Source organism: Doryrhamphus excisus, unplaced genomic scaffold, assembly GCF_037039965.1.
Source record: "Doryrhamphus excisus strain RoL-2023G ecotype Guam unplaced genomic scaffold, RoL_Dexc_Guam_v1.1 HiC_scaffold_24, whole genome shotgun sequence".
NCBI lineage: Eukaryota > Metazoa > Chordata > Actinopteri > Syngnathiformes > Syngnathidae > Doryrhamphus > Doryrhamphus excisus.
Genome location: NW_027621862.1, coordinates 1,645,116 through 1,659,149, shown reverse-complemented (window position 1 = coordinate 1,659,149; position 14,034 = coordinate 1,645,116). Strand labels below are relative to the sequence as shown.

At 42.6% G+C, this 14,034-nt stretch overlaps 1 protein-coding gene across 2 annotated transcripts in view; it reads left to right on the top strand.

Annotated features, from left to right (window-relative positions):
- Positions 1–30: 30 nt before the first annotated feature.
- Positions 31–14,034, top strand: part of LOC131109310 (adenosine kinase-like) — a 95,308-nt gene continuing 81,304 nt past the window's right edge. The window contains exons 1-3 of one of the 2 annotated variants that reach the window (XM_058061193.2): positions 31–303; positions 1,799–1,873; positions 1,955–2,008. In XM_058061193.2, the coding sequence (XP_057917176.2) occupies positions 254–303; positions 1,799–1,873; positions 1,955–2,008 (179 nt within the window). In that variant the 5' untranslated portion in view covers positions 31–253. Of the gene's footprint in view, positions 304–1,156; positions 1,319–1,798; positions 1,874–1,954; positions 2,009–14,034 lie in introns of those variants that run through there. The other variant, XM_058061192.2, reaches the window with a different exon arrangement.

Sequence of the window (14,034 nt, the reverse complement as noted above, 5' to 3'; positions counted from 1 at the left end):
GCTTATGTACTGATGTGCAACTTTATCTATATTAGTGATGTAAAAAAAAGATATAATAGACATGATATATAAAATAAGAATGCTAGTGAAGGCTAGCAATTGTGTCAAATAGCCCTTCCCTTTATGTGGACTGCATGCTGTTGCTCCATCATCATCTTCAGAAGAGAAGAGAAGAGGAAGCTGCCGTTGGTGCCTTCACTTCTTGGATGTTCACCTTCATAGCACCATAAAAAAAATCTCTCATACAAAGAACATGTCTTACGAAGAGCCTAATGTGTCAAAATGGAGGAAAATAGCGTTAAGGTAAGCACTGTAGCTATTGCTGGGTGTATTGTATTGATTCTTGTGGTGCTGTAAGTCAACGGAGCTATCCGCTATAACAAGTATGTGTTGTTGCTGTTAAAGAAACGTTAATATTATGTGCGGTTTGGACTTAGGAGCCATTTTTATGACACATTAAACACCGCTGTTAGCATCCATTGATAGTAGCAGGCTAAATCACCGCTAGCTTGTCGAAAGGGTGGAGGGTGGTCATGTGACCGTAACACAACAATGTAAATAATGTTGATATAAACATATTTACAGAGTAACAATATTGATTTAAATTTATGTATTTTTTTTCTAACCGTATATTTATTTCTAAATCTGAGTGGTTGAACGTTAAGCAAACTTTAACTAAGTTAAATGTGTGGAAAATGCTCTCAATCAACACTTTCGTCACCACCCGGCATGCTTATTTAGAATGGGGCACAATCAGCACTTTCATCAAACTTTAAAACTTTATTGACACATAAATATTTAACAACACGGCTTTTTGTGCTAAAACACACTAAAGCCTACAAATCAATTTAGCCAGTTTTTAGCTTCCGATAAGAAAATATGGTGAAAGTTACGGGAAAAATGCGACGTTCACGTCACGCAGCGAATAGACGTGGCAGCCGTCTAAACCAAATATATCACATTTACTGACGGAGGTTCGAAAATGACTCAACTTTAGAGTTTTAGTTGCTGTTATGTGTTGTTATGTTGTCAACGAATAGTCACCATTTGCGTTGCTTAGTTGACACTTAGATGCCCAAAATCTTGCCTGTCCCAAATTTTCTCCACAAACCACATGGATTTGTAGCCAATCATTTACCAGAAATATGCATAAGACCCACCCTTTTTCGCAACGCCAGCCAATGGGCGGTTTCATTGCTGCTACACTTCCGGTATTCCAAAAGCACGTTTCTTTGGCAGCGCTGAAAAAGCCTGTTGGAACATTAAATAGCAATAATAACAAAACTGCACCGTTTTGTGACAACATGCCAACTCCAAGGTAAGACTTGTCCGATTTAGAAGTTAACTTTACGTAGTTGATTTGTGAGAGACATTTTATATTTGACGCTTAAAAATGTACTCTTGCTTCCTGTGTAAATTAATCTCCAAATGTTTCACTCTGAGAGCACTTTCGATGCATGCAAGTTGTGTAAGCTGTTATAAACAGTCATGCAATGGAAGATACCACTAAAATATCTGACAAAATGGCAAACGTGCCATGATGTTTTAAACATATACTGTATATAATTTTTTTTAATTTTTAATTTTCTTGTGTAAGCATACATATAGGTTTGAAATGTCCTGTGTTGAGCATGTGATGACCTCTGAAAAAAAAACCAGGTGCCATCTGTAAAAACAAAAAAACCCTAATTCAGCAAATCTCTACAGCATGACTCGCCACATCACAGCAGATTTGGATCCTCTGCCTGCTGAGTTTGTACAACAATATACAATATTTATTATTTCTGCTTCCACTTAGTGAAAACACACTTTTCGGGATGGGCAACCCCCTTCTGGACATTTCTGCTGTGGTGGACAAGGACTTTCTTGATAAGTGAGTGTGACTCTCATCCATTTTCTGTCATGTCATCAATTAAATATGTCTTTTAACGGGAGTCGAATCTATCCTAAAAAGGTACGGATTGAAGCCCAATGACCAGATCCTCGCCGAGGACAAACACAAGGCCTTGTGAGTAAAACTAACTCAATGCTAGTACACACACACATGCTCCACTGGTGTAACGTTAATATGCAGTGGAACCAAATAAGGGTTGTCCCAAAGCTTAAAATAGCAACCTTTCACATTTCCCCTGCGTAAGAGGGAGTCCCTGAACATGCCACGGCCATTTTATGTTATGTCTATGAAATATACTTAGAAAAATACAACCATCCTTATTTTGAATATCAAATATTTGGCGTTAATTGAAGGATTTTTGAAAACCCATTATATAAAATAATGATATGGAGTGCATGAGAAAGCTGCAAGAAAGAATATTGCTCTTTTTGATCACATGGAGAGCAGAGCACTGTTTCTAAGCAGCTACTGCAGAAAATGCTTGTCAAAGATCTTCTATGTGACAGGAGTGTGCTGCTGTTTTTTTTTAGGTAGCAACTGCAAAAAATGCTAGTCAAAGATCCTCTATTCGACAGTGCTCTGATGTTTTTAGGAATTGATGTGAATGTGTTGAACTGTCATTCCTGATTCCGAATTTTGCCCCACAATGTACAGTAATAAGTTATCCCAATATTATTTTTCCTGAACGCATCGCAGTGGAAATCAACAGGATCCATACTGCCTGGAGGTAAACATGTCCGCCAAACAAGCGTTTTGAAAGCAGAGATTACTTTTAATCAATAGCTGATCTGGCTCGAGCATCTGTCCTCGGGTAGAGTACAGATTGTACCGCGTCAGGGAATCTGTCTGGGTTAACGTCCACTATGACCAAAAAAAAACCCAATAACAACCATACCATCTGTGTGTACGACAATATGAATATGCCTTCCAATATGTCCAGATCAGCTCTTGTTGTCATTCCTGAGTCAAAAATTGCTCAACAATTGACACCTCCGAGCTGCTCGGGCTGACCGCAGTCTTATCCGCTATTAGCAAGATAACCGACCTGCGACCTGTCGGCCTCCACAGAAGCACTTTGGAGTTGCTCAAGGGCAGCGTATCAAGATAAGCGGTCGTAAACTCCATATTTGGACGTGTATAAGTCAATCTTGCACTTTTATTAGGGTTCAGTGGAACCGTGCAATATGAGTCAGTTACGTAATCAATATGAGCGTAGGCTTCTTTGATTGCACAACATGCCGTACACAGGAAGTAACAGGATGAGAGGAAGTAGACGTACAATAATATATTACTGCAGTACCGACGGTAAGATTACATAAAAGTGATAATATGTGACTATTTCTGCATAATACGTAGTACCTCGGGCTGCATGGTGCGCGAGTGGTTAGCGCGCGGGCCTCACAGCTTGGAGACCCGAGTTCAATTCCACCCTCGGCTATCTCTGCGTGGAGTTTGCATGTTCTCCCCGTGCATGCGTGGGCTTTCTCCGGGTACTCCGGCTTCCTGCCACAATCCAAAAACATGCTAGGTTAATTAGCCACTCCAAATTGTCCATAGGTATGAATGTGAGTGTGAATGGTTGTTTGTCTATATGTGCCCTGTGATTGGCTGGCCACCAGTCCAGGGTGTAGGAAGGAGTGTAAAGAGTAGGAAGAAGCAAAAGCTTATTAAAATCTACCCCTCCATCTGGTACTTTTACAGTTACATTTGTTCACTTCCTGCTTTCCTAATATATTTTTTTTAATTTTTTGTCACGTACCAAAGTACGAGGTGATATGACCATATAATGACATAATGGGTACTATACTAAGTGTCAATATAGTGATATATATAGCACATCATGACTGGTTCAAGACTCTTCATCCTTGTATTTATAGCATCAACTGCTTGTATTGTTTCTTGAATAAATAAAATAAAGTTTTGAATAAAAAGTTTAATTGAAAAAACTCTTAAAAAAACATTTTCACAGTACTGTGTGTGTGTGTGTATACTCCCTACAATATAACAATATAATAATATTTTATTGTCCACCTCCATGACAGCATCTTTACAGGCATGTGCTGCCATCTTGTGGCTGAAAGTGGAACGTACTTGTCAATAAATGAGTGCGAGCTCCCCTCCCCTTTTTTATTCACTTCTGCCGCTGTCCACTAGGTGGCATTAATGTCTCACTGATTCGTCCTCCTTCCCCCCTGCTCTGTATGGAGCTGGAAGTAACGTGTCATCACAACGAAGGTCCCGCCCCCTCCTGCAGGGGGATGATGATGATGATGATGATGTGTGCACACAGTAGACACATCATCACCATCATCATCATCACCATGCACCAATAGGACATCGCTTTTAATCGTGTTGTCTTTGCACTCCATCCAATGATAATGAATTGTTCTTTTGCAGAGGTTGTTTGCTCACATTGCAATTAAGTTCACCCTCCTCCTCCTCCTCATCATCGTCCTCCTCATCCCTTTCTGTGCTAAATGCAGATTAGCAGCGTCACAATGCAGAATGCGAGTAAACTCCTCATTATATCATGTGCGTGTGTGAGAACCTTTCTCTTTTTGCCGCATGAATAATTCAAGCCGCAGCATTAGCAAGCTGGCTGCTATTAGCATGCGGGATAGCGGTGGAGGATTGAGACGTACATCATCATCATCATCATCATCACATGCCCTGCTGTGTGTGCATGTGTGTGTGTTTGTACGTCGCTCAATCTACTTACAGGAAGTACAACAAGGCAGCAACTCCCCCCCCCCCCCGCACTCCATCTTGCCTAGATACCTACCTCGTGCTCAAACACCGGTAGCAGCGTGTGATACATTCATCTCTGTAAACACGCTAGACTGGTATTGTTTTGGAGCGAAGGGAACGGCTGAGTGCGCGCCCGCCATGGTTCCACTTCACAGCACGCTTGACTGAGCGTGTAGACACGTTTCTCCCCCCCCCCCCCCGTGCTGGCGCCGGTACTACACTACTTTAAAGTGACCTCCGTTCGGACCCCCCAGGGGTGGTGTGTGTGTGTGTGTATATGTGTGAGGGCGCAGCGGCGGTCACAACGTTCCCCCCTTCCGTCCTCTGCTCACGTCAAAGGTTGCAAGCCCGCGTCCATCAAGAGATAAATGGCGCCGGAGTGGTAATTGAGACCTCAGCGACGCGCCCGCCGGTGATGTTTTATTGATATGCATGAACGTGATGAAATGGGGATTTTGCATGAATGTGACATCACTGACATGCACACCCCCCCCCCCACCCGGTCTCCTTCTCACGGCCCTGCTCAGCTGCTGCAAGAAGTGTAGCGAAAAGCCTCTTGAAAGACGTTATATAGAACCTGATTTTTAGACTTTTTTTAATGATTCGGAGTGCATGGGAAAGCGGAAAACGGAAACCTAACCTCTCATTGACCACATAGTCATTCAATCACAAGTATATTGCAACAGAACCAATGTTGTAACAGTGGAGTGAACTGCTCAGCTAGCATGAATACCATTTGGGGAAAAAAAACAACAACCTTAAACTGTATTATGGAAAGCAGGAAGTGAACAAATGTAACAGTTACTGATTGTAAAAGTACCAGATGGAAGGGGGTAGGATTGAATAAGCTTTGCTTCTTCCTACTCTTTACACTCCTTCCTACACCCTGGACTGGTGGCCAGCCAATCACAGGGCACATATAGACAAACAACCATTCACACTCACATTCATACCTATGGACAATTTGGAGTCGCCAATTAACCTAGCATGTTTTTGGAATGTGGGAGGAAACCGGAGTACCCGGAGAAAACCCACACATGCACGGGGAGAACATGCAAACTCCACACAGAGATTGCCGAGGGTGGAATCGAACTCGGGTTTCCTAGCTGTGAGGCCTATGCGCTAACCACTTGTTCACCGTGCAGCCGAATGATATATTGTTCATTCATTCATTCATTCATTTTCTACCGCTTTTTCCTCACGAGGGTCACGGGGGGTGCTGGAGACTATCCCAGTTGTCTTTGAGCGAGAGGCGGGATATGTTTCAAGATGGCGCCGTCCGAGTTCAAGCTAGCTACGACAGCTCCGTGTCTCCTGCGCCGTTTTTAGTGTTTAATTGTGCTTTATTTATAAATTGAATGTGAGTGTGAATGGTTGTTTGTCTATATGTGCCCTGTGATTGGCTGGCCACCCGTCCGGGGCGTACCCCGCCTCTTGCCCGAAGTCAGCTGGGATAGGCTCTGGTATACCCACGTGACCGTTGGCGTCTGTTTCCAGTATTTCCTTCCGTGGCTCATCACTTAACCACCATAATGGGTGGGGGGAGGCTGATGCAATTGTCATTTGGGAGGGGGGGGGGGTCCCGTCCCAGCAGGTGGTGCAACAACAAACATGAACCACATTATTTATAACACGACTCCCCTCCTGGCCTCCCAGTCCTCTTCCACTTCCTTTTATGAGCATTTTATAATTAATACGTGGGTGTTCCGGACTATTTTTAGTCCACTTTGATTCCCCCCCCCCCCCCCCCCCCCCCCTACACCCCACACCCCAATTGTGCTATATGGGCTGGATGGTTCCACCGCACCTTAAGCACGCCCGCATGGCACATTCTTTAAAGTTCACAGCGGGCCATATGGTCCCCGCAGTAGCGTGGAATAATTCGCACGGATGGGCTCGGGCTTTGTAGTTTCGAGGGGTCTTCGGATCTGGATCCTCAAGAGAGCGACAGAAGCCTTCCATCCTTTTGTGCCACCGTCGCCGCTCTCACCCTCCCTTTTTTTTTTTTTTTTTTCCCTGCACCGCACTGTGGCAAACAAGCCTCTGCAGTGCAAAGAAGACGGGAAAAAAAAACTGCTGATATGAACACCAGTGTGGCCTAATTGAGTACAAACTGTCCTCTCGCTAATGCCAACAAATGTGCTGCTGCTGGATTGTCTTGCGTCTTGTTTTTTTTTTTTTTTTGGTAACACATTTTTTTTTTTTCCCCGGCGTTCTAATGCAATTACTCCCACATTACAGCCGTGTAATTGCACAGTCATTAATTGTGTACCCAGGCTGCGAAAAAAGCTGTTACGAGGTAATAGGTGCTTGTTTTCTCCCCTGAATAGGGATTTACCAAAATGGGCCATGAGATACCTGAACGTTATTATTATTATTATTATTCCGCTTTCGGCAAATGGGCATTTCTCCCATAGTGGATGAGAGCAAGGCTTCGACTCAACTGTTTGAATCATGACTCATTTGCACTCTTTCCATCTAAAGCAGGGGTCTCAAACTCAATTTACCTGGGGGGCCACTGGAGTTAGGGTCTGGGCAAGGCTGGGCCGCTACAGGTTTTCCAAAAAAAAACAAAAAAAAACGCATTTATTAAAACATTCCACTGTTCTCAAATATCTTAATTTTTATTTTTCTGCACAAAAAAAGATGAAAAATAAATGAACAAATCAATAATAAAGAAAATCAATCAATCAGTAATAAATAAATATAATAATAATAATAAAATGGCAAATAATAAAAACTTAAGAAACCACATATAGTTGGTGGGTAGACAAATTATTTTTTTCAGATTAAAATTAACAAAGCATTATTAGAGCCCAAAACACAACTATAGTCACATTTATACTTTTTTATTTACAACGTATTGCGCAACTGCAGGGTCTTGAGACACATGCTAACTCGCAAACTAGAGAGCTAGCGACCTAAACGGTAGCCTTCAAGTTATTTCCTTTCAACTTAAATAGCCAAAAACTTACCACTTCCACACGGATAGCGAGGATAACTATTAACAGTTATTTAACCTTTAACATGAACATGAATCAAACGTAATCATTTTTTCTGGGTACATGATACCATACAGCATCCATATCAAACTTGCGCGGCCGCACTGACATTAAACTTTCATATCAAGGCAGGGGCCTCACACTGGTGTCCTGCGGGCCACATTTGGCCCGCGGGCCGCATGTTTGTGACCCCTGATCTAATGTGATGAGAATGTCCTATTCGTTTTGCGGGAGATACTCTTTTTGAATAAGAATTTCCACAAGACTGATGTGAGGGGGGGGGGACCAGACTACGCAGGCAAGATAATTATTGATTTGAAATAAGAAAAAGATAAGGCTCAACCTTGAGGGGGAATAATTAATGGGCCTGTCTTGTCCCGCGCCAAGACACGAGGCGTATCGATTTTTAAAAGGATAAACTGCCCAACCCCTCCGCCGAGGCTTTGACAAACAATTTAATTGGGCAGAAAAACAAACAAACACACCTTGGCCTCGTCCATCTCCCTTTCATCGTGTCCCCGAGTTGTTTTCTCCAAGCCGACCTACGAAACGATTACTGTGCATCAGGCATCGCGTACGCATGCCTTCCAGACTACTAAGGAACATCAGCTAGGAATGGGATCCACGCCTTCTGATTGGGGATTCTAATCATCGAATGGACCTGCTTCCGTTCCAGGAACTCTCATCTTGTGCCAAAAATATGTTTTAGCATTTTAGCATAAACAGTTTTAGCATTCATCTGCAGGTGCCTTTTACACAGAACCAAGCAAAGAAAATTGCTGGATCAACTTTTACTACGGCTGCATGGTGGACAAGTGGCGCGGGCCTCGCAGCTAGGAGACCCGAGTTTGATTCCACCCTCGAGTTTGCATGTTCTCCCCATAGTATTACAACTGCATTCATTCATTCATTTTCTACCGCTTTTTCCTCACGAGGGTCGCGGGGGTGCTGGAGCCTATCCCAGCTGTCTTTGGGCGAGAGGCGGGGTACACCCTGGACTGGTGGCCAGCCAATCACAGGGCACATATAGACAAACAACCATTCACACTCACATTCATACCTATGGACAATTTTGGAGTCGCTAATTAAGCTAGCATGTTTTTGGAATGTGGGAGGAAACCGGAGTACCCGGAGAAAACCCACAGAATTGAACCCAGTGGAATTGAACCCTGGTCTCCTAGCTGTGAGGTCTGTGCGCTAACCACTAGACCGCCGTGCCGCCCCAGTATTACAACTTTAATATTTAAATTTTATGCTGCTAAAATCATGTTGTTTTTCCTCTAAAGAAAATTTACTTTATTGTTTAATTTATTTATTGAATTTTGTTTATTATTTTTTATTATTATTTTGTTTTTGTTTATTATTTAATTTGTTTATTGGACTTTATTGTTAAATTTATAAACTTTTTCACTTAATATTTTGACTTTATGCTTGTAAAATAACTTCTGAATTTTTTTTGTTTTTTGCTGTTTTACTGGCCGCTCTGTGGTCAGTGGTTAGCACGCAGGCCTCACAGCTAGGAGACCCGAGTTCAATTCCACCCTCTGTGTGGAGTTTGCATGTTCTCCCCGTGCATGCGTGGGTTTTCTCCGGGTACTCCGGTTTCCTCACACATTCCAAAAGCATGCTAGGTTAATTAGCGACTCCAAATTGTCCATAGGTATGAATGTGAGTGTGAATGGTTGTTTGTCTATATGTGCCCTGTGATTGGCTGGCTGGCGACCAGTCCAGGGTGTACCCCGCCTCTCACCCGAAGACGGCTGGGATAGGCTCCAGCGACCCTCGTGAGGATAAGCATTATAAAATGAATGAATGAACTTTTCCGACTTGTTCCATGCTTTCACACGCAACAACAGCAAAAGGGAAAAAGGCGGAACATTTGAAGCTTTAACCAGTTGTGTGAAAGGGGCTTAAGCATACTTGCCTTGCACTGTTGGAACAGATACTTGACTAGGTTCTTGCAGTATCGGAACTGTCCGACATTTATCCACACTTGTCCTGATTATGGTTTGGATACTATCTCGGAAGGTGGATAATTGCTGGGTCAGCTTTCACACAGAACAGCGCAGGGAAAAAGGTGGAACATTCCCAGCTTTAACCAGCAGTGTAAAAGGGACTTAAGTTGACCTGATTTTACGGTGGAAGCAGATACTTTACTAGCATTTTAGCATTTTTTTTTTTTACTAGCTTTTATGCAGATATCTCGCATCACAGCTGAACCTGCAGGTCTGGCATTTATCCTCAGTTGCCTTTCACACAGATCTCAGTGTGTTTGAGAAAATAGAGAAATTTTAGCATTCTGAAAGCCTTTTAATTTAATAAAAAAAATGACCAATGCGCCTTACAATCAAGTTCCAAAATCTGTAAAAATGTTATTCCGCCGAAGGTTGAATAATGCCGGCAACTCCTTTCACACAGCCATTCTTCTTCTTAAACCTCCACGGAGGACAAGCAAAGAAGTACTCTCCGTCTTCCCTTGAGCCCTCTCTTGAGCCGTGATTGAGGAGGTGCTTTCGGAGGGCGGGCTGTTTGATGGCGTCCTGGTGATTTGTTAGCTGTTTAAACATGAATGAGGCAATTAAATAAGGACGGGCAGTGGGTGCCGCAGTGATCATTAGAGATTAATTACCCCCGGTGCGCTCAAACACTCCGCGAGACGTCTTCCAGGAAGGAGTATCCACATCCAGTCGAGCCAATGATTAACGGAGTCTTGTACTTCCCGCGGAATCACTCAATGGGGATTTTCGGAGAACTCGTGCGGTCTTGTTGGGATCGGCAGAACACGAAAAGGCGAATGAAGAGAAACGGGCTAAAGACACTCAAGAGGAGCGAGTCTTGACTTATTGTCTTATTGTGTAAATAATCTGCTTCTAAAAAGGAAGTCATGAGTCACTTTGGGAACGCTCCGAGTACTTTTGGAAGTGCTCATATTTCCCTTGATGGCAGGAATGTAAACAACCAAGGGGGTCCCGACTTGTGTGATCTTGGACCTCCCTTAAGACTTACTTTTACACACAGATATTGTTCCAGGCAAGGAGGGAATGATATTGGTTGGAATAGTAGCTCATTATCCAATATTTTGGAAATGTTTGCAAGATTAAACGTTGCATAGTTTAATCCAGAAGTCCAGAACGCTAACCACGCTAACACCACGGAAGCTCACATTTTTCTTATGAAGTCCAGAATGCTAACCATGCTAAACATGCTAACCACGCTAACACCACGGCAGCTCACATTTTTCTTCTGAAGACCAGAACGCTAACCATGCTAACCACGCTAACACCATGCCAGCTCACATTTTTCTTATGAAGTCCAGAACGCTAACCATGCTAACCACGCTAACACCATGGCAGCTCACATTTTTTTTCTTATGAAGTCCAGAACGCTAACCATGCTAACCAGGCTAACACCACGGCAGCTCACATTTTTCTTATGATGTCCAGAACGCTAACCATGCTAACCACGCTAACACCATGGCAGCTCACATTTTTTTCTTATGAAGTCCAGAACGCTAACCATGCTAACCACGCTAACACCACGGCAGCTCACATTTTTTTTCTTATGAAGTCCAGAACGCTAACCATGCTAACCACGCTAACACCGCGGCAGCTCACATTTTTCTTATGAAGTCCAGAAGCTAACCATGCTAACCACGCTAACACCATGGCAGCTCACATTTTTCTTATGAAGTCCAGAACGCTAACCATGCTAACCACGCTAACACCACGGCAGCTCACATTTTTTTTCTTATGAAGTCCAGAACGCTAACCATGCTAACCACGCTAACACCACGGCAGCTCACATTTTTTTTCTTATGAAGTCCAGAACGCTAACCATGCTAACCACGCTAACACCACGGCAGCTCACATTTTTTTTCTTATGAAGTCCAGAACGCTAACCATGCTAACCACGCTAACACCACGGCAGCTCACATTTTTTTTCTTATGAAGTCCAGAACGCTAACCACGCTAACACCATGGCAGCTCACATTTTTCTTATGAAGTCCAGAACGCTAACCATGCTAACCACGCTAACACCACGGCAGCTCACATTTTTTTTCTTATGAAGTCCAGAACGCTAACCATGCTAATATATTACATAAATATTTTACATAAATTTGAACAATATTATGGTAAAGATTGATAAGGATAGTGCAAATTTATTTGTGGTATTGGATAGGATTCGGGGCAGCACATATTGTGCCCCTTCAGGAAAGCATAGAAGCGCTATCCCTGCAAGTGTTGTGTCCAACTGACATTATATAACAGCTATGTTATCGGAATGCATGGCATAGCTGAAATGCGAGTGAACAGAACCGTCATGGTTGTGGAAGCTTAGCCAAGTTTAGCGGCTGAGGACATTTTGTTCAAAAGGATCCCTTTTATTTATTTATATATATTTTTTAATCCTACCCTCCTAAACGCGCCCCCCCTACTTTTCCCGTCACTGGCTCAGCTCCGGCTGCAGTGGATTTTTGGTTTACTGTGTCGCTACTACGGGATCACATGTTTGCGGGTGTAAAAGGTCTGTCGGCAGCTGGTGTCCAATAGGAAGGGACCACCCCCGACCCCCCCCCCCCCTCTGCACTGAAAGTCGGAGCAAAGAGGAAAAAAATCCTCAGAAGCTGTCTGTCTATTTGAAATGGAGTCCCTGGGCAGCCTCCATGTTAGAAACACCCACAGAGCTTTAATTCCTCTTTTGTCCAGGAGTCATAACAGGTGTCTCAGGGTGGATTTTACTCTCCTTGCCCTGCTCCTCCTTCCTTCCTCCTGGTTAGCTTATTTTCCACTTGTATGGAAAGTTTTAGGAACATACCGGCTCGGCCCCGCCTGGAGAACCGATATAAGGACTCTTTTTGAAACCGTAAAGCTCAATTTACTCAATTTACTTGGGGGCCACTGGAGCTGGGGTCTGGGTGAGACTGGGCCGTATCAAGTTTTCCAAAAAAAAAACAAAAACGCATATATTAAAAACAAATTTTTTTTTTTTTAAAACTTCGCTTTGGTTCCAATTTTCTACAATAAAAGCTCTGATAAAAAATAAAAATAATAATAATAATAATAAAACTGCAAATAATAAAAACTTAAGAAACCACATAGTTGGTGGGTAGACAAATTATTTTTTTCATATTAAAATGAACAAAGCATTATTAGAGCCCTGTAGACATGACAAAACACGACTATAGTCACATTTATACTCTTTTTATTTACAACATATTGCGCAACTGCAGGGTCTTGAGACACATGCTAACTCGAGAGCTAGCGACCTAAACGGTAGCCTTCAAGTTATTTCCTTTAAACCTAAATAACCAAAAACTTACCACTTCCACACGGATAGGGAGGATAACTATTAACAGTTATTTAACCTTTAACATGAACATGAATCAAATGTAATAATTTTTTCTGGGTACATGATACCATACAGCATCCATATCAAACATTAAACTTTCATATCAAGGCGGGGGCCTCAAACTAGTGTCCTGCGGGCCACATTTGGTCCGCGGGGCCGCGTGTTTTGAGACCACTGCCGTAAAGGTTACTTTCACACCCGCTCCCAATCTGTCCATGCTTCATTAATACAGCTCCGACACGGAAAGGATGAAACGTGTGCATAGCGTGTGTTTGGCGCTTAAAACAGACATGTTTATTTCTCCAGGAAGGAGTGGCAACTAAAGGGGAATGCCTTGACAGCGTGTAATAGTTTGTTTATACAAGCGGCCATGCTTGTGATTAATTTAAGGTGGAATTACACAGCATAGGCACCTTGAACTGTTCACCATGTCGGCCACAAAATGGGCAGAATTCAATTTGCAGCTGGAGAGAACGTAGCGTATCATCTTGTAGACGGGGAGAATGCATATTATTTATGTGATTTTTTTTTTTTTTTTTTTTTTGCATCACCCGAGCATCTGAGCTATTTGTATTTGTATTTGTATTTGTTCATTTTTACCTCCATGTTGATGGTTTATATTTTCCTTGGGGCACTGCCCCTTGTGAGATGCAGTGAAATACCGCAGTTTTAACGCTTGAATTTTATTTGAACATGCATACATTTTACTTTGGTATCACTTTACAATTCATAACTTCTTATGACCAAAAGCAGAGCGTGAAATGAAGAGGGCGTGGCTTTCGGTTACTAAGTTACTTATGTTACTAACGCAACATAACAATGTGTTATAATGAAGTTGAGGTTCGTAAATCAATATACAGTAAAGTCTCGTTATATCGATATCGGTTAAAACGAATTACTACTTATTACGATACTATTTTCATTTCCCGGCAAATTTCTAGTCTTTTATGATATAATTAGCTCCGTTAGTACGATACACGGTTATTATGATAATCCGGTTACTAGGATGCCCTTTTTATCTCCCGCCAGCCAATTTGGTCT